At 44.6% G+C, this 24,609-nt stretch overlaps 1 protein-coding gene across 1 annotated transcript in view; it reads left to right on the plus strand.

Annotated features, from left to right (window-relative positions):
• The window catches only part of auts2a (activator of transcription and developmental regulator AUTS2 a), a 299,368-nt gene extending 286,517 nt beyond the window's left edge, over positions 1–12,851 (plus strand). The window contains 15 exon segments of the mRNA XM_069147040.1: positions 185–534; positions 536–703; positions 705–751; positions 2,088–2,380; positions 3,698–3,936; positions 4,938–4,982; positions 6,174–6,269; positions 6,384–6,455; positions 6,768–6,797; positions 7,298–7,369; positions 8,105–8,240; positions 9,350–9,430; positions 9,510–9,593; positions 9,818–10,070; positions 10,214–12,851. Coding sequence (XP_069003141.1) covers positions 185–534; positions 536–703; positions 705–751; positions 2,088–2,380; positions 3,698–3,936; positions 4,938–4,982; positions 6,174–6,269; positions 6,384–6,455; positions 6,768–6,797; positions 7,298–7,369; positions 8,105–8,240; positions 9,350–9,430; positions 9,510–9,593; positions 9,818–10,070; positions 10,214–11,453 — 3,206 coding nt within the window. The 3' untranslated portion in view covers positions 11,454–12,851.
• Positions 12,852–24,609: the final 11,758 nt, after the last annotated feature.

Genomic DNA, 24,609 nt, shown 5'->3' on the forward strand with positions numbered 1-24,609 from the left:
TCAGCTTGTTGGATTTTTTTACTTCCAGCAGATTAAAATGGACTGCTCATTACATCTGCCAGCATTTCAGTAAAAGTTCATGTATTTCAGCTGTGCTTCTGTTTACTGTGATTTTTGCTCAAATGGACCAACTTTTGTCAGAAATGTGTTTTTTCACGCTGTTTTCTCTTTCTGTTTTGCACAGTTCCAGAATTTGGCATCGATGTGCTCTCCACCAATGGCAGCCAGGAGCCTCACGGCCCAGGCCTCCTCAAGGTGTCAGGCCTAGAGCGCAGTCAGGAGAGAAGCCAGGAGAGTTGCAGAGACCCCCAGCCCCCTGCATCCAGCACCCCCAATCCACCTTTGCCCACCCAAACCCTCCCTCCGCTGCAGCCCCAGGCGTCGGCCCCCCAGGCTCTGTCCCCTCGTCGGACCCAAACGAACGGCCCGTCCCAGGCTCCGGCCTCCACCCACCTGCCCCCACGTTCAGAGGCTCTCCCCAGGCCTCAAACGCCCGCAGCCCTGCCTCTTGCTCAGGGCCAAGAGCCCTCGCCGCCCCCCCCCTCCCCGGCCCCAGCACCAGGTTGAACTGCTGTCCCATCCCAGGCCTCCGCCTACACCCAGCCTTCACCCTCACCCACCATCTCCCGCTCTCCCAACGCACCACCCTCACCAGCAGCATCCCGGTCAGGCAGGGCCTCACCGGCCCCCGTCACGCTGCCACCCCCCGGCCCCTTTCTGCCTACAACGGCCTCAACCTCAACGGTCACAGGTGAGTCAAAGGACCTCAGAGTGTATTTGAAAAACCATCCACGTCTCTCATGTCCTCACACGCTCTGACGCAAAAAATTTCAAGCAGTGCTGTTCAGGCTAAACCTCAATATTCACACACACTCGAAAATACTAGAATATCTCTTGAGCTGGAAGTATGCATAATGGCCGATCAGTATGTAAATTGCCATCAGGGAGAGCTTTAAGTTCCCGAGCCAAACAGTTGCACTGATTATTAACAGCAGAATGAAAGGGCCACACCGCCCCCGGAGTGCCTGTGATTTATTAGCCACCCACACTGTCCTCTGAGCACTTGAGCAACTTCAGTATAACCTTGAGCACAACCCCATACTGTTCTTATTTTATTTAGGTTATCTGTGAAAGAAAACAAATAAAACAGGCTCAAAACTTAGATATTCATCAACAGGCCTCTTCATTTTGTCAAGTTGTAAAGAATCCAGTTTGTATGTTTAGATTCTCCACAATCAGAGAGCTTTTTTTTTTTTTTTCTTCACATTATTGTAGATGATAACAGTAGAGCCAGTGCAGGGCTAAAGTTTAGTCCATTGTCCCATATCATTTGAGAAACACTAAGGTCTATGAGGCTCTCCATTAACGTAGGACTTGAAGATAGCTCCTTCAGAACCCACTCAGTCCCAACAACAGCTCTGCCTCGCAGGCTCTCAGGACTTGGCTCCGTCTGCCTCTCTCTGTGCCAGCCCTGCCAGTCTTCCAGCGCGCCAACAGGGCCTGGCACCCGCTGTGAATAATCACGGCCGGGGCCCACAGCGAAGAGCGGGTGCTGCAAATGAGCTTTTAGGCTTAGTGTGTGGAGCTGTGGAGACGCAGGCTCTGTGACTGCCCCTGGGGAAAACCCACACACACTACAAAAGGCTGTTTGCTCACACACACACACACACACACACACACACACACACACACACACACACACACACACACACACACACACCCTCTCTCCCTCTCATCCCATTTCCGATGCACATGTTCACTACCTGGCTCTGGAGGAAGTGCCTTAACAGAAGCTGTTCAAAGACAGATGCTCGTTCTGTTATGTTTGCCAGCGGTGGTTTATTTGCATCCGAGGGTGTTGCGAATGTGGTGTTTTCGCGGATCATGTTTGCCCTGGATTCTGTGAGGCACAAGAGAGAGGCAGGGAGGCGTTTGTAAATGGAAGGCAGTTGAGGTGTGAAAACATTGTGCTGGGATTTGAACATTGGAACAGATGGAGATGAGGGGATGTGGAGGAACAAGTGTTAATTTTGACTGATCACGCCTGGCTTAACCTGGCTCCTTTCTTTTTTTCTCTCTATTTACAGCAGCAGCAGGAGCAGCACCCCGGGCACCAAGCCCCACGGGCCCCCTGCTCCCTCCTTGCACCTTCCCCACCACCCGCCTCCTTCTCCAGCGGCCGCGGCAGCCTCCACCTTCCCCCTGCCCTTGGCCACCAACCAGAGCGCCCCCCACAACTTCCCCTCTGCCTTGCAGTCCTCGCCGCACCCACATCACCCCAATATGTTCGCTCCTCCAGCGGCCTTGCCTCCACCACCACCACTGACGTCTAGCGCCCTGCCAGTTCCCGGACATCCTGCCGCTGGGAGTGCCTACTCAGGTAAACACCACTAGCTGCTCGCAAACGTCCTCACATCGCCCCCAAGTGGTGTGGCAGAGGATTACACATTCGGCTGATGGAAAACAAAAATAAGTCTCCTGTTTTAGCCAGTTGTTGCATCAGATTGCCAGAACATTGGAGACATATGAGAAGTACACGATGAACATTTTCAAAGCAGAATTTGATTTTAAAGCATTTGATATGTTGGGACAGATGCATAGAAAGAATGTTAGCCTGGTAATTATTTAAAGAAACTTTCAAGTGAGTCCAAGATTATTCGCATGCACTCCGTGTGCACTGTGTGTTTATAGTCGAGTGGACAGTTCAAGTTCACACTCTGTCTGTCACACTGTGATTGATCAACTCTCTACACTCCAGTAATATCTAGGAGCAAGTCAGGCCACATTGCAAAACCACAGACGCCGTGCACATTTCCGCGCAGTGCTGTCAAGCTAAATGTCAGGGTCAGTATGGAAAGAAAAGGGGGAGGGAGAGAGTCCTTTAGCAACGTTCCCACAACTTCCATTTTCACCTGGTACGCTGTTCATGTGCAAGAAATCAATTTGGTCAATATGGAACGGAGCAAGCTGGATTTTGTTCAAAAGATACTAATGAAATTTTTATGAAGAGAAAATTCCACCCCCACTCCCAGCCCAATAAAACTTGAAATAAAGGCAGAAAATATTGTAGTGAGTCACTGTGGAATAGGAAGGATAAGGTTACTCTGGAGGAGATATAATCTCTCAAGGCAGGTTTTGTTGAATTAAGAGGAAAAGCCAATGATTACTTGAAATCCATTCTCTCTCCACAGGCTGCGAAAAGGTTATTAGAACAACAGATGCTGTTGTCTCAGAGGAGCTGTAGTGTATCAAATCACAGCATTTGACAGTTCCAGCAGTCAGACACTTCTAATCATCCGGAGCCGCGCTTTAATTTAAAATGACATGCTGATAATCACGGCCATTTCCTGGTTGTTTCCTTTTTTGATACAAATTTTGACATGGCTTCCAATTTGCTGCCATGCGTACTTCTCACATTGGAGTCCAGGCTTCTCTGAAGGTCTGTGAGAGGAGATGCAGCAACACAAATGCCTTTATTTCACAGTAATTCAATGAACTACAATGTGTCTTAACTAGGGACACATACATAATAACTGAAATTATATTGTACAGCCCAGACAAAGAAGTTATTAAAACAAATCTTCTGTGATAAAAGTCTTAAATGTGGAGGTTTGTGGTAGAAAACTGTGTAAAAATGCTTAAAAACGTCTTTACAGTCACTCATTAACAAACGGAGTATTAATCTTCTCTCTTCCAGAGCAAGACCTTCTGCGGCAGGAGCTCAACACCCGTTTCCTGGCCTCCCAGAGCGCCGACCGCGGCGCCTCGCTGGGCCCTCCGCCCTACCTGCGCACAGAGTTCCACCAGCACCAGCATCAGCACCAGCATCAGCACCAACACACCCACCAGCACACCCACCAGCACACCTTCACGCCCTTTCCCCACGCCATCATGCCCACCCCAGCACCGCCCATGGTGCGTACCCCTGCCAGAAATGTGAGGATAAGTAGAACGCACCTGTGTTGGGTTGGAGAGGGTGGATGGGGAAAAATATCACCGTACATGTACTACTTCTAATAATGACTTTTACATGTGCTGAGGAGCAGGCAGGGCAGGCATGGAAAGTGTTTTCACTTTGTGGTTGTGAGAGCAAAGATTTTACACAATCTGACATGTGTGTGAGCAGTTCGCTGTGGGGACCTGTGGCTTTCTGTGGCGGCTTTTCAATGATGACCATGTGTGTCCGTCCACGCCACAGCGATGTATTTATCCTCCCACAAAGCCTTTCTAGTGTTTTCTCTGGCAGGCTCTAACTCCAGACTTGAGCGCTGTTATTTTCTAAATTGGCAATAACTTGCCCAAAGCATGTTAACTTCAGAGCCAGCTTTCAGAACATAATACACTTAATTCATTCTGAATTTAATGACATCATTTGGTCCCGTTTGGGGGTTTTCATTACTGGCAAATGCGTTGCGTTAAGAGCCCTGCTGTTTGTTGGGAAAGACCACAGGCAATGGGTGCCTGGACCTAAAACTCACACAAACACATACACATTGGTAACTGCCTAGCCCACAGAGGCTTCGCCTGCCTCTGATGATACCTCAAAGGCAGCACGGCGAGGCCTCTGACAGCTAATGAGGCCATTAAAAAGGCTCTTTATGGCTGCAGTGTTTAGTCTTGACTGTGGAAATGTTCGCCCTGAGCCCTTAGCTGCACCACGGAAAGGCAACCAAATGAGACACAGCCCACGCTAGTTTAAAAGGTCTTCAGATGATCATGAAAAAGGGAGGATGAAACAAGTCTGGCCTGGGAGGTGGTCGACTTCAATCTGCGGTTGACTTAGTTTTTAATCTGTAAGCATGTCAGTTGTAAAATGCAGTTCGAGATGTATTTTGTGTTGGCCTGAGATGATACAGCTTTACAACTGTGTAACAATGTTTAGGTTGTCATCTCTTCTCTTCATCTTTATACTTAGTTCTGTTTCATTTCTCCTACAGTTTGAAAAATACCCAACAAAAGTTGACCCCTTCTACAGACACAGTGTGAGTTTCCCTACTGCGTACCTTCTAGCTGCAGAGCAGTGTGTTGCTTGCCCATTATGCCATTTAAGCCCATGCGAGTTGGGGTTACAACTGTGTGTGTGTGTGTGTGTGTGTGTGTGTGTGTGTGTGTGTGTGTGTGTGTGTGTGTGTGTGTGTGCGTGTGTGTGCGTGTGTCTGCAAATGTTGGGATTAATATAACAGGACTGGATCCTTAAGATACTAAAGCACCAGATTTATTATGTATGAATGTGACAGTGAAACTGTTAATATATAGTAATGAATACAGTGGCTGCATCACAGAGGAGACTGCTTTATATCCAACGCATTGCATTGCCTTGCTTACTGCTCTTTATTTTGAATGCTAACAGTCATTTTCTACTGAGTGAAAGGGGACTTGTTTAAGATATTGGACCCGAGTCTCCTACCACGTTCGTTAGAATTTCTAGGACCTGCTGTGTGCCGGTACACAAGAATGCTTTTTCTTCGAACTGTTAAACTGCAGTGCCTGTTCAGAGCAGGGAGGAAGATTTTAATATAAAAACCCTGTATGTGTATTCAGATTAACCCTGGCTCGTGAAGATGTTGTAGTTTGTTTTTCGGTGCTTCTTTTTTTTCCCCAAGCTGTTATGGTTGCAGCAAATACCCTGAAATCATTTCCTCTTTATAGAACATAGTGACGTCTTAAAACATGGAAGGAAACACAAGTTGCATTTAAATCCTCACATCTTCTCCTCCAGTTTAAATAATTCTGTTGGAGCGGCTGTGATTAAAGCAGCGCAAGCATGCATGTTCAGAATGTGAAAATAATAATAATAATAATATGATCAATAAGAACAATTATTACTGAGTAGCTGATTACATATCTGCGTCTCCACAGGATATATTTATGGAGGCCTTGAGCACTTTTTTGGTTTACTGGTTTTCTTGCTTGTATTACAACATTCTACTTTTCATATCAAAGGAGTGTTTTCCCTTCTTTAAATCCAGCGGGAATACACTGAGAATATTTAAAAACAAGCAGTTTGTGAAACATGTAGGCAATCATTTGTAACTTTATGTATTTGAGCAGTCGCTGAAGACTGAGTGTTGATGTTCAGCCGTCGCCGCAACCTGTTAGCTCCATCCATACTGCCTCATGAAGCTGTTGCCCAGCAGACAAACCATCCTCACACTCCCTCTCCTCTTCCTCAGCTCTTTCACTCCTACCCACCAGCCATGTCTGGCCTTCCTCCCGTCATCCCCCCGAATGGGCCCTTCAGCTCGCTGCAGGGCGCCTTTCAGCCCAAGGTAAGAAACTACACACACACACACACACACACACACACACACACACACACACACACACTAACAAACTGAGAAAAGGAGTTATTTACAGAGAATCTCATTTCTGCTGCTCTCCAGACCTCCAATCCACTGGATGTGGCCACAAGACCCGGAGCCGTCCCACACACATTCTTACAGAAGGACCCCAGGGTAAGAGCGGGCACTCGCACATTCACAGTGTAGATGGCGCCCTTAGAGTGTTGCATGAGCCTTAAAGTCATCAGGTGGAGCTTTAACACTGAATCATATCATTGTAAAGACTTTCATATGCAGATTGTTTGTCTGCGTACATGTTCCTGCCTTCCTCCCATTCGCCTCTCGTTTCAATACTCGTGTGTTAATTACTCCTGTAATGTTTAACTTTAAAGTGAACATTTTAATTTGGTTCATAATGAATGACAGACTGATTTGATTGACAGCAGAATAATTCAACCTCTTTCCCTCCTTTCTGCCTCCTTGTAGCTAGCAGATCCATTTCGGCCCATTCTCAGGGTGAGTGCTCGCTCCCTGCAGAGTCTCAGGCTCCTGCACCCTCACACTCAATAATACCCACGATGCCTTCAAGGCTTTTTGCTAATGGAGTTTATAGTGTCTTTAATTAAACCAGTGGTGTACTTAAAGGCTGAGTGTACTAGTTTAGAACAAGACTCATTTTGGGAAACAGTGCAGCCGCTGTATTTCTTCAGCGTGGGCTGACAGCTACTTCTGTCACAGACCACCATATCTTAAATTCATGTAATTAAAGGTGCTCTGCTGTGTACTATATAAATGAATAGGGGATGCTGTGTTCATGTCATTCTAAAAAATAGTGTGAATTGATGATGTACCACTATAGCCATTAAATTTAGGCCTCTTCATGGAAGCAATTCAATCTTATTGAGCACCGATTTGATCTTATTAGACCTTTCAGAATGATTTCATACAAGAATTGGCCTTACTGTCACTCTTGTTAAAGAGTAAAGTTGTGACAGTGTTTTTGTCTTGTCCTACAGAAACCAGGGAAGTGGTGCGCCATGCATGTCCATACCGCCTGGCAGATATACCACCACCAACAGAAAGTAAAGGTGAGGACTCATCTGACTCTTCTCTGCATTGTACCAATGTTTTAACACTTTAAACTTGCAGCCAGGTCCCAATTCCATGCAAGATGTATCCACTATATATTAAGCTTTGCAGTATACCTATTGTTTCTTTAATACACAATGAGTCAACATATTTAACCGAAGCAGACCTTTATTTAATACGATCATACTGTGACGTTAAGATACAACAGTTAATCAGAACAAAGAGCAAAAACAACACTTTGAGTTCATTCACTGTTTTGATTTGTTTGTCAGTATTGATTTGGAATTAGTTCTAGTTTCTCTCATTAATTATGTAATTATGAGTTATTGTTTTAAAAATTAAAAGAAACAAATCTTTGCCTCTCTTCTGTGTCTTGTGTTGGAACTTCTCTTCTCAACTGGTAATTCTGTGATTCTACTGACTACAAGTCCCAATAATTAAAATAGTAGTTTAAATTCTATGACTTCTACAGCCATAATCATAATCGCTACTTGAGGGTATAATGATGTAATGACGGTATAATTGACTGTAACCTGGCAGTCAGTGTGACTCTGTCATCCCTAGAGTGTCTCACTTTTGATTTCCGTAACACCTCAAAGTGTCCTTGAACACGTCAGTCACTTACTGCAATATAAAAATCTGGCCTATAATTAACCTGTACAATACACGGTGACACGTCAGCGCTGTGTAAAGAGGTTTTACATGTGTCTCTCTGTTGGTTTGGCGTCTTCTAGCAGCAGATGCAGGTCGACCCTCACAAGCTCGACTTCGGCTTCAAGCCCGAGTTTCTGAGTCGACCTCCGGGTCCCAGCCTCTTCGGTGCCATCCATCACCCCAACGACCTGGCACGGCCACTCTTCTCCGCTGCAGGTGAGAGCGTCAGAGCTCCGTGTGAAAATGTCTTTGATGGTTTGAGTGGCTTCTGACATTCACCGGCGGTCGCTCACATCCTGCTGTCTGTTGCCATTATTTTTACTGAGGTCAGCTGTGAACAAGTCAAAGCAGCAAACCCAACAGAATCTGTCCTCAACATGGAAACAATGACGCTCAAAGTGCAGACCTCCACCAAGACCAATAGGCCACTCTTTTTTATTATAAGCAACCACTTTATTTACTATTGACGGAATCCCTTCAAACGTGACACAAATATTAATTTGGACTCAAAATTAACCGATTATAATTTGGTAGGTCACAGTGACCTCACAGAACATGTCATAACATAAAAATTCATAATTAGGGCAAACTTCCACACAAATGGGATAAAGCAATGAAGTGATGAAACTTTAGGTCACCTTCACATCTTAATGTTATGCAAAAACACTGTCCTGGTCTTTATTCAATGTCATAACAGACTAACAGAAGGAGAGATGTGACTATAAATCACATGAAAACTGTGGTGATTTTATAGATAATCTGTGCTGTCTGGATTAAAGATGCCTGTGAAACATCCATATTTTACAATTTAAAGCTTCTTTGCAGCAGGATTTATATTTGAAGCATTTTCTACATTCAATCACTTGGCTGAGATACACAACCACAAAGTGGGAGTTATAGTCATGGAGCTCTCATAGAATACACTTGTGCAAAATCTTAATTCAATGTCTACTTAGTGTGTTTTTCTGGAGCTTTCAACTACATCTTGTGATCCTCATCAGAGAAGTTGTCACATTTGTCTGAGGAGTTCTGCGAGCATTTTCCATCAGCAACATGCTAACACACAATAATTAGCACTAAACACAGAACAGCCGAGAGTGATGTTGTAAGTATTTGGCTGTAAACCAAAGTAATAAAATGTTGACTGTGTATACTGCTTTATGTGCTGATGTTGTTATATCTGTAATAATATCAACCCAGATTAATTATCGATCAGCTTTAACTAAAAAAAAAAAAAAAATCCAGAAAAACCTTGTAAGTGGACTTAAGTTATCTGTCAAACAGCTTCCTGACTTGTTGGTTTTTTTTTTTTTTTTAATATTCAGGTCCAACACACCCGTCAGCAGGTCCGTTCAGCCATCCGCCCCACCATCCTGGAAACTTCCTCGCCCCAGCATCTCACTTAGGTAAGAGGACTCTTCAGTCTGGAAATGGAAAGGAAGGTTTCCAACTGCATGTGTGCTGACGTGTTGCGTCTTCCTCCAGAACCTTTCAGTCGGCCTCCAACGTTTGGAGGACTGGGCCATCTCAGTTCATCAGCCTTCGGGGGACTGGGAAATCCAGCACTAAGTAAGTTTGAGCCTCATGAATGATACTGTTGGTTACCATATTATCATTTAATGCATAACATTCAGTAGGGAAATTAGCAATAACCTAAATGCATAGGCAGTACTATGTTTCCAGTTGTAGTTACTAATGAACATCAGCACAATACAATTTAAATATGGACACGCCAGAGCAAATTGTCAAGATACGCATTTAACTTGTGTCCTGCCGTGTTTTTCCACGTGTTGAATCCCTGGCAGCGGCCAACTCGGTGTTTGGCCATAAAGATGGCCCCAACGCACAGCAGCACTTCAACAACGGCAGTAACAGCAGCCACCAAGAGCCGTGGAACCGCCTGCACCGTACGCCGCCCTCCTTCCCAACACCGCCACCCTGGCTCAAACCTGGAGACTCTGAGAGGAGCGCCTCGGTCAGTTCACACGAGAGGGACCGAGACTCTGACAAACGGGACTCGTTGGTCGGTAAAGACGATAAGGACAGGTAGGTGTTGAACAGATGGTTTGTGCTGTTGCATGCTTGAGCTCATGGTGTTAATTTGGAATAAAACTGGAAAGATCTCTTCATCGACTTGGCAAAAGCTAAGTTAAAGGTATTGATGGGACGGACTTTCTTTGTACTTCTAGGGATTCTGCAGAAAAGCGGCATCAGAGCCACCCATCTCCAGTACCGGTCAACTCCATCAACCTCCTTGGACACAGCCGGCCTCCTGAGCACCACAGGAACCACCTGCCACCGGCTTCTGGAGAGTCTCAGAGGGACAAGGAGAACAAGGCCAAAGAGAGGGAGAGGGAACACTCAGACTCCTGGAAAGACAACGGCACAGACGACCACAAGCTCAAAGACAACCAGCACAGTGACAAGGACACGCCTGTCATCCATGACGGCCGGGTGTCAGAGGACAAAGTGTCCAACAGGGGAACGGCTTCACCCTATGTCCGGCAGACCAGCCTGGAACGTCCCAATGGTGGCCTGAACCGGGAAGTCCTAGAGAAGAAGATGGACCTGCCTTACGACCACCAGAAGAAGAACAGTGAGGTGAAAGTGAAGGAGGAGAGGAAGGAGGAGCCGGATGGAGCCACAGAGAGGGCGAGTGAGCATCCAGCACAGGCATCCTCCACACCAAACCTCCACCCTCCTTCCTCCATGCCTGTACCCATGGGCATGGCTGGGGTCCACCCCATCAACAGCATCAACAGTCTAGAGAGAACTCGAGTTGTGGCGCCCTTCATGGGTATCAGCCCCATCCCAGGAGCTGACAGGTTCCCCTACCCCGCCTTCCACTGGGACCCAATGAGGGACCCCTACAGGAGCCTGGAAATTCACAGAAGGGACCCTCTGGCCAGGGACCTGCTGCTGAGGAACGATCCTCTGCACCGGCTGGCGGCGCCGCGCCTGTACGAGGCAGAGCGCTCCTACAGGGACCGTGAGCCTCATGACTTTAATCGTGACCATCCCCACCCTCTGGTCCTGGAGCAGAGGAGGGAACAGGAGCGAGCCCAGCTTGAGGAGCGGGACCGCCTCAACATGCTCAGAGAGGACTATGAGCACGGGCGTCTCCACCCCGCAATGCACCATCCTGCCCTCGACGGACACCTCCCGCACCCTGCCCAGGGCCTCATGGCCCCTGGACTCCCGGGCATGCACTACTCCAGGGTCAGCCCTTCGGCCGCAGCGGCGGCGGCCGCCGCAGCCACCGCCCATCAGAACGGTATCCTGAACAAAACCCCACCCACTGCATCTCTGAGTGCCCCGCCGCCTCTCATTCCCACATTGGGTGCCCGGCCTGGCTCCCCCAGACGGACTACTCCCCTGGCCACAGATATCAGAGACAGACCGGCTCACAAAGACATTGAAGCACGGTGAGCTGAGCTTCAGCAGACTCGGTGCCCCTGCAGCCCTGTGCCTCGCCAATACTGAACTCACACCAAGCACTTAGCTTTGGGCAAAGCAAGACTGTAACATAGCTGTGAATAATTTATGTGGGCAGACACATGCCCACACAATGAATTGTTTTTGTATAAAATCACAAAGAGACAATAATCATGAAACAAAAAAATAATTTTTCAAAGATTTTTTTTTTTCCCAGTTTGCTCCAGCTTTTCATGTGCGTTCTCTCTCTTGTATAGCGAAGTGACGTGGAGTAAGAATGAACCATTATGGAATGTACAGGTACTTTAGCACTGACAGACAGCAAAGTGTGTAGATAATGTGTACAGTCGCTGTGCTCACTCTGTGTGGATTAAAAATCATGGTACAAATATGCAAAAGAGTGTTTTGAAAGCTTTACTTTGAACTCTTGTAAATATAGGAGTATAACGGCGGTGATTCAGAATGTGCTTTTTGCAATTTCCTTTTGGTTTTGTTTTTTTGGTTGATGCAGGTGATTAGCATTGTACCAGAGACCCCATATTCAACTATGCAACAAATGTCTGGGCTCCGTTCTGAAAGCTGGCCTTCAACACTACTGACTGTGTACCGAGAAAGGATGAACGGCTGTATTCTCCCCACAACGCAGACTTGACAAACATTGCGTCCATGCTGACAGCTACAAGCTTTAACTGATCCACACAGGGTTTGCGGTTTCAATTTACCAAAAAGGTCATGTTTTGAGAATTACCTTATCATATGATAAATTGTGGTGACAATCCCAGATACAAGTACCCAAAATCAAAGGATTTTTTTGATGTAAAAAGCCAGCAGCACAATGTGACGAATCTTTTTTTATTCTCCCAGTTGCCACCAGTCTTGTTCTGGGGAGAATGCAGCGCATTAAACACCGTAACAGCACATAAGCCCAATTGGAGGAGTGTAAAGTACATGTTTTGGAAATAAGTTCTGTTGGTCAGTGTATTAAAGTGCTTTCCTAAGTTGTTGTACCTACAAAATCAAAAGACAAAAAAAGCTAATCTCAACTATGGACAGTTTGTTTCTAACAAGCAGAGATCTATTTTAGTAGTCCACTGAAGGTTTAGTTGTGCGCTTCAAACTCTGTGATATGTTGTGCAGTGTTTTTTAATCCAACATAAAAATGTCCACCGGAGCCATAGTGGTTAGTCGATGCGTATTGCAAAAAGATTGTTCAATGAGAAACTTTTTTTTGCTGTTTACCATGTACGGGGGGGGGGGGGGGAATCAAGTCTTTCTAGATCATGTACAAAAAATTAGAAAAAAATGAAGCGACTGAATCTTCAGCATGCTCCTCATTTAAACTTGTGTTATGTAAATTGTGCCATGTTATTAAAAAACGTGTACTAACCCTGTCCTCTGGTGTTTATTTCTCCACCCACCTCCAAGCACTGAATAGAGTAAACAGGCTATATTTCTTTTTGACACTACGCATACATTTATTTCCACATTTAGACTCCCATGAAGAATTAACCGCTGTGGGTACAAATCTCATCTGGAGCAGAGGTCGTTTGTTTAAGTGCTCCACACTGAGTGCTTATGAAGACGCTTGTCAGTCCTTTCTAATCTTGTTTCCATTAGTCTACCGTCAGAAGATGGAAATTTTCTCACGTCTCTGCAGCAGTAGGGACTGACAGTAGAAAATTGCTTGGTATTTGGGATTCTGACAAGTGAGAGCTTTGGCTGTGTTCAGTAACAGTGCTGTAAACATCAGCAGCTTTCACTGGTGAATTATGGCGTGGTAATTGTTAATTCATCAGAGGACGTGAGAGTTATTGACATTCCCATTACACTGAACAACCACAGCATTCCTGCAGCTTTCTTGGCTGTTTCGCTCTGAGGCACTTCGGTCATGCATCAATCAAAGGTTTGCTCACTATGCCACTGGTGGAACATGTGGGTTGCCTGTATTTCATCCGAGTAAATGTGTCCTGTTCCTGAGACCAACACTAAAGTCTCTCACAGAGCTGCATACATGAAATGTTTCTGAGGAACATTATGTGGTAGTTCAGCCTTTGGACCAGGAGAGGGCGCCAAACTGAAACTAATTAAAAAAAAAAAAACCGAACAGAAGGTCCTCATAACAGCTGCAAGTCAAGAGGTGATGACATTACAATCTCACCTGCTGGCCTCCAACTAATAATAATTTTCTTTTAACAATGAAAAAATACAAGCAGCTGCTTAATTGGTTAATTAGACAACAGACATTTGTATCCACAGCAACTGATCATTTCAAACAAACTTTCTAAGCAAACATGACACAGAGCTTCTGGTTGTAGCCAGCAAGAGTGACGTTTTCTATCATGAAAAAAAATCAATTAAGGCATCTTTTAGTTGAAGTTCAAATTATGTCCTGATTTAAACTCCTTACTGCATCAGTGTCCAACCAACAGTCCAAAAAGAAAAGCTCTAGTCTCTGAAGTGTAACAAACAAACTGGGAACTTGTAATGAGCATTTCCTGCAACTTGATGGCTATTTTCTAACATTTTACAAACAAGAAAATAATCTGTATATTACAATGATACATTAATTGGTAGTTGCAGCCTCAACCTGAATTAATGATTATTCTCCTGAATGTAATCATTCAGTATTTAAATTGTGAGAAAATAGCGAGAATGCTGATTACAGTTTTTCCAGAGAAGCCTTAATTTTTGTCCAACCAACAGTTTAAAACTCAAAGATGTTCAGTCTACTACCATAAAAAACAAAGACACAAATCTTAATGTGGGAAGCTGGAACCAGAGAATGTTTGATACTGATGAGGTTTCTACTAATAAGTCTCACCAGGACAAACGCCTTCGGCCTGCTGAGCAGTTCAGAGACCATTTACACGCAGATGTTTCCATCTACCTTCAAACTCCACATCACACGGACTGTTCTCCCTTCGGCCTGATGTTCCAGCTGCTTCTATTAGTTCTTTCCTGAACAGCCTGATCTAAGAATGAGCAACAAAATCTAAACTGAGCAAACTGATTTTGTCTGTTCAACAAAACCTTTCAGCCTCCGCTGTAGGTTTAATGTCCAAGCTCCTTCCTGCCGGGACACAGCGATAGTGTGAAGCGCTGGCAGATGGGACAAACATGTGTGAGAAACCACATGAGAAAAATACAGCAGGTATTGTTAGAAGTCCTTAACTGATTAGATGAGAAATTACATTTTGATTTTTCAAACAATTGAATAAAAGTATCAAGTCAGTGCATTCACACCAACTAATTTCATTTTGTGTTCTAATTATAAAAGGGGATGTAAAAAGGTATATTACACTCAGATTTAGTCCTTCTATGAAATTGGAGTAAGTTCATCTGTCAGAAATAGAAAAGCTGTTGGTCTGCAAAGAGAGGAATCCCCCGTCTGCTGATAGAGACACAAGCTTCTGGTTAATGAGGTCTGACAATTGGGTGTCTGATGGGGTTTCAGTGTGAATGTAGCTTCTTTATCAAACTACACACTGAGAACACCGACAGAGAGGAACTGATGAGACAAAGCACAACAAAACCTCTGATGTTTTACACGGCTAATTCTGTGGATTAATAGTAGTGAAATTCTGACACTGATCCAACCAGTAACTCTTAATTACAGCTTGTTAAACTGGTCAAATGAACAGCTGATAGCAATTTATCGTCAATTAAATAACCAATTATTTTCTTAATCAATTAATTCATCAGTGCATCCTCCTGCAGTTCGCTGTACATTCTGTGAATTCAAATCATTGCTCTTCAGAAAATGGATTTTCTCTCTTCAGGACGGTTTCCAGTAGAATCAGGAAACGCTCGTCTAATAAAGCTGATGTTTATGGATTGATATCATTTATTTTATGGTTTTCGAGAACTCTTGAATTGTTATATAGTGTCATTTAGGTAGAAGGTTTTTCTATGATTACACATAATACTCGTAATTTCTAATGTATGGTGTGTACTGTATCTTGTGTTGCTTATAATGGCCGGGACCTTCACAAAGAGGTTTTAAAACTTCTTGGTCGACTAAGAAATGATTGTTTGGTCTAAAAGGTTTCCAGAGTCCAGCTAAACTTCGTCAAGTAAAATCCCCAAAAGTACTCAATTTGCAAGAAAACCCGCTGCAACTTTTATGTTGAAAGCTAAGAGCAGAAACATTTTTGGCATTTAAAGTTAAAGATTTGCTGCAAGTAGATTTTCTGCCAGTTGAATTATTTCAGTTCCACTACTGATCAAACTGTTTGCTGCAGATATTCTGGTTTAACCACCCGTCCACTTGTGTTGAATATGATGTGATGTGCTAATACAACATTCAAATTTTGAAAGAACACACTGGCTGAATGGGGATCTTTAGGGCAATGAGTAAATATTGTTATAGCCAATAATTTTACCATAATTCTGTGATACGTGACCCGATTGTATCCTGAAAACCTTCACTGAGACAAACTTCATGCATGACCTTGGTGACCATGTCTCTGTAGTTGTAATTTGCCTTTTGAACACAAGGTGGCATCAGTGTACACTGGAGCAGTGTAAGGGGAGCTAACAAAGAGAGTTTGAGTGCTGGGCTGCTGTACAGCAGGTAACACATGACGCTGTCATCTCCTCTAACCTGGGAGAGGAGAACCAGTCTGGCAGGTTAACTTCCTCTGGCCAGCAGCGTGTGTTTGGTATTTGCCTGAAATGAACACTGTCATCACACATGCTGAAGAACTGGAAGAGCCACATGGCAATCGACACTCCTTGGATGTCTGATTCATGTGTTTTGAGCTCAGCTAAGAAACAAATAAAGCCTCGCTCGTCCCTCATCAGCTGTGTAACCCTGCAGCCTGGAATTCAACCCAATACCGAGAGTCGTCTCCTAACTGGCGGCACACCTGTCTCTGCATCTGAGCTCGCATGATTTCCGCAAACAGGAACATCTGACGCCTCGATACCACTGTAAACAAAAGCTGGCTCTGGGAAATGAACAGTCTCTTGATTATGCAAAAGATGAGATCATATTCCATAAGATAAACAAAGCTACCCGAGAGCCCACACATTCAGCATCACCTCCTGATTGTACATACTGTACAAGCTCTCCGTCATCTTCATCTTATGTAGCAGCGCCCTGGCTGATTCTCCCCCACCACCTTTTCTCCTACAAAAAAAACAATTACGTGAAAATACTCGTAGTCTTTTCTCCCTGCTGATAACAATTCTAAATCACCTCCAAACAAACACGCTTGGGCACACCTAAAAATACTTTCCTGTTTATAAATGGGAAAGCATCGTGTTCTCAGCGGTAAAACTCCCCTGGTGTTTCCACTACCCTGAGAAAAAAGCCTATAAACACGGCTGTCGATTTGGGATTAAGTTGGTGCTCAGTCTTTTCAAACGGAGTTCATTCGTTTATCATTAGTTGAATCGTTTAAATGGGGTAATGCATGTGCATGGCAGTGGGGGAGGCTAATGTTCCATTTCTGGAGAAAATAAGATCAAAAGAGGAAGAGCCGGCCTCAAATATAGAATCTGTGGATCCAACCCTCTGCTGAACCCGAGGATAGAACTGTAATGCTTTAGACGCATGTATCCGGTAATCTTTCACACTGACAGTGGTCAGAAACAAGTCGCACGTGTCCAACCGTTAGATCCACGTAGCTTTTTCTCAAAAAGGAATCATTGGATATCTTCTTAGCTTAAACCTCGAGGTAAACAGGTTGAAAGCAGCTGGAGCTGCAGCGCCTGGCCACAGCAGACAATCGTTTTCTTGATTGTTTTCATCTTCACACGTCGCTCTTCACACTTGTGCGTGTGATGTTTGATGTAATTGAGAAGATGAGTGAAGCTTCAGACCCGCTGAATGATAACTTGCTGCACTGATGCAAAACCGGACCATTTGAAAATGTCACGACAGTCTATGGTAAGGAAACATTACAGAAGCTGTGTGTCAACGAGCTTTCAGCCCACAGAGAGAAATACTTCAACCCTTATGGAGGCAGGAATGAAAACAGGAGTGTTCTCACAGCTGTGACCTTCAAAGGCAAACACACACAGCCATGATGTGGCAGAAGAAAGCAGAGGATAACTGTTGTTTATCACAACTGATTATGGGAAATAACCTGTCTCCTCAACAGCCCTCTGGAGTCCTTCAGATGTGTTTTTACTACTCCTACTTGTTATGTATCCTTTCTTCTTCGTGCTGACCCAGATATGATCTGACCATGAAAACAGTGCAGCGTAATCCTACTGGGATTTTTATTTCATTTCCATCAAGACAGTTTTGGACGACCTTCACACACCCGATGCAGCAGGGCCTCATTAGCTGTCAGATAAAGACCCACCAGTGTAGACAGATGAACTTTAATTATTGCAGGAGCTGCTTTCCTGCATCCGAACAGTTCAGTCAGCCAGCTGATGTGGAACGCATTATGATGTGAATGCGGAGTAAGTACAGAGTTCATGTTTGGTGTCTGGACTCTGACCTTTCCAGACGCCACAAGCATTACACAACCAAAGACCAACACAGCAGAGATCGGGGCGTGATGGTAATAATGTCCGCCTACAAAACACATGAGATACAGAGAACGACGACAGCTTTGTGTTGAATCCATGTGAAACCCAGTGGAAGGAGACAACAGGTGGCCTGCTGGCTAATGTACACTGTTCAATGAGCAACGGGTCTCCATCTTGGAATCAACCCGATTGTGACCTGCAAAGGAACTGCAGAAAAAATAGCTTTGAACAAATAATCGTAGATATAATATATCAAATCTTACCAATTATGTTAAATACATGGTTCCTTACAATTAATAAAATAGCTAGAATAATACTGTAAACAGCAGCAGGCTAAACCAAGTCACCTGCCAGCAGATAATTATTTACTTAAACATATGAAAACAAAATAGAGTGGATTCCAGTCGATTCATTGCAGACAGAACAATAATCAGCTATAATTTTGATGATCAATTACTATTTTGAAAAACATTTAATATTTTTTTGCTTCTCAGTTATTAAGTTGTTGTTGTTGTTGTTGTTGTTGTTGTTGTTGTTGTTGTTGTTTTCTTTGCTGTGGTTCATTTTAAAATACTGTCGGGACATTTTGTAGATCAAATAACGGATTAAAATAATTTCTCTGTCAAACATGCAAGCAGAGGACCATCAGTGCGTATCACTGCATGGTACTAACATCAGCAGCAGTAGTGTAAAGAACTGGAGAGATGTTCAACAACAGGAATTACATCTCGTGATAATTCATAAGAATGGTGAAACTACAGCTGACACAAACCCAGAGTTTAAACTGGAACGTTTCGGGGTAAATATGGGGTCTCTGGAGATAAGTGGATGTGGATGCCTGGCTGGTGCAACACGCACCTTAATGTTCTCCATGTGAAGCCACTTTTACAGAAAAATAACGAAAACACAGCTGCAGCTCCAGTTTGTGCCCCTCGTGGATTTGCACGCGAGGGGCACCAAACTCTGAACAGGTGCAGACAGCTAATAAGTTAATGGCTCGGTTCTGCTCACGATCCCCATAGATCATCCCAGTGAATCTGCATGTAAAACACTCGAGTCCCGGACGTGGCTCAGGTAAATGGAAGGCAGCCATTAGAAATGTTACGAATAAAAAACCTGTGCGTTTCCTGCCGTGAAGCATCAACGCGTCAGCAGAGACAATAATAAAGTAAATAGACAAAACTGAGTCAACAAGACACTCCTTAAAACAAACAGACACTTAGGAGGAAGTCACGAAAACAAGTTCATACCGTAACACTCACTTCATCAACACGAGTGTTTGAACAAAACATTACTGAAGAAGAAAACAAGTTTACAAGAACGCGATGCCAACACGACGCAGACCTGCAGGTAGCACGGAACCAACGAGCAGCGTTAACTACACAACTCTCAGGTTCCCGACACTTCAATCCAACAAAAAGCAGCCGCGAACAAACCTGACAATATTTGAATAATGTCAGCAAAAGCAACAAAGCTTTACCTCGGCGCAGTGAAGCGGTGAACCCGGAACCTCCGGTGCGCAATCGTTGGTCCAGCGGGGACAGCTGCGCGCTTTAGGCCACAAACGCAGTAACTTCTACTATGAAGTCCTGTTAGCAGGGCACCTGTTAGTTAGACATGTTACAGACATGATACCTGAACTCATTTTAAGATTACAAAAAAAAAAGAAAATCACGTTTAAAGCGCTTCGTGGCTCCGAGCTGCTTTGCTGGACGGCAGGAGACCGACAGAGCGGCCTCAGACCCCCCACGACGCTGACCGGGCTCTCAGCGCAAAGGGCCCTCACTTTAGGAGCTTCTTGTCTGACGAGCTGAGTCTTAAAGGATCACGTGACATCTTTTAAATCACTTCTTAAAACTACAACTGTTGGTTTTACTTGACCGCCCCCCCCCCCCTTCTCTCCACATTATGTTTAATCATGTCTCATGGATTATTCCTCCCTTTTTATCAGAATGTTATTATTCAGTTATTTGTATCTGTTGTTTGTACTCGTTGTGGCCTGGTTGTATTTTATTTAATCAGAATTGTCCTGTGTGAATCACTTTGTAATCTGTGCTTCATTGTTATCGCCCTGGAATGCAGGGAGGGTGCAGAGTGAGACATCAATGGGTTGTGGTGCATTTATAATATATTATATTATTATATTATAATAGGCTGTTTGAGACGAGCCGGGTGTGTGCTATGGGCGCACAATGCATGCCAGTTAAAATTAGGTCCAACTTTGAGCTCGATTTGCTCTGACGTCACTTAAAGTAGCCAATGATAATGTTGCCAGCTAAAAGGTTGCAGTTTTTTTATGTCAGGGATCGCCACCCTTATTTTTTACAATAGACAAAATCAAAGTGTCCTAGAGCAACTCATGTTTCGGAACATTTATTCAAATAGCTGAGCTCCACCCAAACCAGCTGAATCAGCTTCTTTCATCTGAATTGATACACACATTTTCTATCACAACATCTTAAATTCAGAAGCACGTGCATGCTTTTTCTGTATTGTTTTCATTTGAAAAGTCCCGGCAATAAGGCGACCAGCGGTGCAACTTTATTCCCTCACTCACTCTATGACAGACAGTCCCTTTATATCTCTGGCCCCGCTGTTGCGTTGCAGCCAATTTAAATGTATTTATGTTCTTTACCTAATCCGTAAACACCCGTTTCGAGAGTGTCTGCTGCGTTTCTGTCCTCTGAGCCGTGTGTGTTCAACCCTGCTGGTCCCCCCTCCATTAGCCTATTTGAAATAACATCTGTACAGATGTGAAGCCCTGATAGTCTTGTGATTTATCAATAGTGAAGGATATTGTCTTTTATGTCATTTCTCACCATATTTAACTATTTATCTTTTTTTTTTAAAAAGCAGCAACCTGATTTACATTCATGTGAAATGAAGGCTGAACCTTGAACAGAGATCACAGGTCGTCTGAACAGGAGACTGACTACAAACTGATATGCGTGTTATTGAATTGGATTGAGATCTCAGAAGACAGGTTTCTGTGACTTCCTGTACAGACTGAAGGCTGCTGGTGTGGCTCAAAGCTTTCTGACTTGACTGCAGCTTTTGGTCTCCGCCGCCTGCTCTCGTCTGCCTTCCAAGCGAGAGGCAGTTCATCTCGAAAAAGGTGAACAGGTGTTGCTGTTATTTGGTCCTTCCCTCATGTATACAGCCAGACTTTCAAGGTAATCAATGCAATTTTCTGCTATTAAATATGTAAGGGAGGAAATGGGAATGTATATACCAGTCTGAAATTGCAAAATGATGTCATTCAATCTATTCAATTAATTTAATTACAGTAAATATTCTGCAAATACCAAAACCTCACCAATGCAGATTGATGATTACTGTAAGAATCACAAAGCAATTCACAATTCTGCCCCATCCAAAGCCCATCCCGAGCCTCAATCATTTAGACCTCTGGTGGCAGGAGTGCTGCATGGACGGGAGGTGTCAGTCTGTGAAGGTGGTCTGAGGTAGGTGTCCAGCATGGAGAAAGGACATTCTCTAATTGCTTGGCTGGAAATAGCCTGAGGTGTGTGTGTGTGTGTGTGTGTGTGTGTGTGTGTGTGTGTGTGTGTGTGTTTTTTTTTGGGGGGGTGGGGGGCTTGCCCGATCTTGTTGAATCACCACCCTGACCTTTGATCTGACTGTGACCACACTAGGTGTTGCACCTGCACATGGATACACACGGCCGGCGTTAATACATATGAACACGCACACGGAGAGACACCGAGAAGCACACCTACGATATATCACTGACATCACTGTAGTAGTAATAGAGATGACCCCAATCATCAGAGGGAGAAAAAAGGGAAACTGAAGCCCATTCCCTTGCCAAGGCTACATTTTTATTGTCGGCCCCCATTGTGCCCTTCTGATGACATGGCATTGGAGGTTGATCACCGATAATAGAGTCCAGCCAAGGCGCAGAATAAAAGTACAAATCACATTGTAAACGACTGAGCTGAGCTGCACTGTGTAACCTCTGTCGTGGTCTGTGGGGTTTAAACCACACGACTCCCCTGGTTCCCATCTCTCAGCTCGACTGGAGGAAGATAAGAGATAACAGCACAATGTTGGGACAGAAAGATCAAACGAAGCAGGTGAGTGATGCTCCAGTACACGACTGAGAGAGGATATTAAACCAGGTGTCCTGCCCCTCTGAGCACATGTGCTCGCCCCGTTCTTTTCTCCTCCGGCGCCATATGGAGGAGCAGTTCTGATGATGTTAATTTACCTGCACGGTGGTAAGGATCTAAGTACTCCTCTCTTTTTTTTGCTCACAAATCACGCAATGTTTCACATGCAAGTGAATAAAATGTCAAATCTGCAGATGAACACCACGTCACTGATCCATGAAGCTCACTAGACAAAGTGCCCCCCAGAGAGAGAGGGGGGTGGGGGGGCATGTTGTTGCACTGAGTATAATCTCAGCATGAATCCGCCGCTGTTCCCCATTTCTCCCTCGAGCGAAGAGGGGAAGGTCATTCATCAAAAGTCACAGATTAGTCATCGAAATGTGAGCAGCGTGGGGTGGAAATAGTGACCCGAGATGATGCTGAGATGCAGCGGTTGTAGAGGTCGACCCTTAACAGATGACTTGGTATCGACCAAATGGGACGGCAGGACAGGTGTGTGTGTGTGTGTGTGTGTGTGTGTGTGTGTGTGTGTGTGTGTGTGTGTGTGTGTGTGTGTGTGTGTGTGTGCTGGTGGTGGTGGGGTGCGCTGGATGGGGCACAGGCGGTCTCCTCCTCCCAGTCTGAGGAGATGAGGAAGACAGACAAATGAGTGCATAGCAGCTGGGTAAGCCTCATGAGAAATCTGGGCTGTCTGCAGGCGTAGCAGACAGAGTGGGATGATTGGCTCAGGTTTGGACTCAACTCCCCCTCCGCAGACCATCCTTCACCGTCTCCGGCCCCAACACGCAGGTTGTTCAAGGCGACATACGGTTGAGTGCGATGAGTGTTTGCATGGTGACACATTGATGTTGTTGCCTGCTTTTCCTATTCCTATTCATTTGACATGGCACAGTGACTGTGCATTTAAAGTTCAGACTGTCAGCTCTAATTTAAGAGCATTCTCAGACAGACTGTTGAGAAAAGAACTACAGTTCCTCAATTCACTTACTTCAATCTCAAGATCCCACACGTGTGATATTAAAGTTATGATCATTAAATTATGAAAGGATTTAAACTTTAAATATGAAGCAAAAAGGCTCCACAGAGTGCCGCAGCATTAAGCGTACGACTTCTGGCTTCTTGTTTTGACTTCTAAGAGTCACTCTGCCAAGTAGCATCGTGATTTTATAGCTACTTAAATAGACAAAAAACACGAGAGGGGTCCCTCTCGTGTTTTTGAATCAATGGCTGTAACTCCTCAGTCATTCATCCGATGTGCTTGTAAAAGCTTACGTTCGCATCATAATCCGTCTCCTGTTACATCCAAAGTGCTAAGAGCACCAAGCCCAAATGTTAATGTACTGCTGTGCCGATGGAACTGATGGAGCTCACTCTTCATACATATGCATATTCCACTATCCAACCCAGAATTCCCCCTGCAACCCGCTCCCAACCTGACTGAAGTTTCTAAAAACGGCAGAAAGCTTTACGCCTGTGACAGCAGACGTCACACTGGAGGAGAGCGACTTTGATGAGACCCATACTTTTAGAGGCCTCTTTTGTTAGCGGGGAGCGAATCACGCTTTACAAGATAAATCATCCCGCCAGCAGCCGGCTTAGACTGTATACAACCAGATAAGGTTGCCAAGGAAACCCTCCTGGAGAACCAATGAGCTTTTTCTTTTTTTCCCCCCATACCAGCCTCCTTGATCTGTGCAAACAATTAATACCTTACCCAGGCAGAAGGGAGGGTGCCGGGGAAGTGGGAGGCAGGCACAAATCCCCAGGTGCTTAGCACACCAGCACTCTCTCCCTGCAGCTATGTGAATGAGGACATGAGGTAAGAAAAATGTCACAAATGGATATTGGACTGGAGGACACTGAGGGATGATGTATGACTCATTGTACATTAATTCAATGAGAGAACAGCTTTTAGTCCATAAATCGAAGCTGCACACGTGCAGTGGCACACATCACTAATGCCCTTTTAATGAATGTTTTGAATGTACAGCTATAAAAGTGCCATTATACCAAGCCACATCCATTTGTAAGGTGGCTGTGATTGCACTGCTATCACTGCAGCTGAAACAACCCGGCGCCTGACAGAACCCCTGACGTGCAGAGCTGCTGGGGAGCCATTAGGTTCCGCAAGAGACTTGGACCAGCCACAGATCAATGCTGTGGGGCACTATCTATTACTGACATCCAATTATAGCAATGGCCATCCGCTTAGCACTGCTTCTAAGTGCTTTAGTCTTTTTATTGACTACCTGTCAACGGGCTGCACACAGTGGAGCTACTGGCTAATAATCAGCTATCGATCTATCCACATGTCAAAATCACCAGCATGTTGTTAAGTGCATAAAGAGTGTGAGAAGGGCGTCAGTGGTCACAATAGAAAGACATAACGGTAACATGAGCGCGAGTTGTCCCTCGGCCGTTAACCAGGCAGCGTACTTCATTAGGAAGCTAATTTTGTACAACTTTGATTAGTGCTGGCTTGCAATGAAGGTAATTATACCCACCGCATTAACTAAGGAAGGAAATTGGCTGTA

This window comes from Embiotoca jacksoni, unplaced genomic scaffold (genome assembly GCF_022577435.1).
Source record: "Embiotoca jacksoni isolate LCO1_2020_lvr unplaced genomic scaffold, fEmbJac1.0.p SCAF_13, whole genome shotgun sequence".
Taxonomy (NCBI): domain Eukaryota; kingdom Metazoa; phylum Chordata; class Actinopteri; family Embiotocidae; genus Embiotoca; species Embiotoca jacksoni.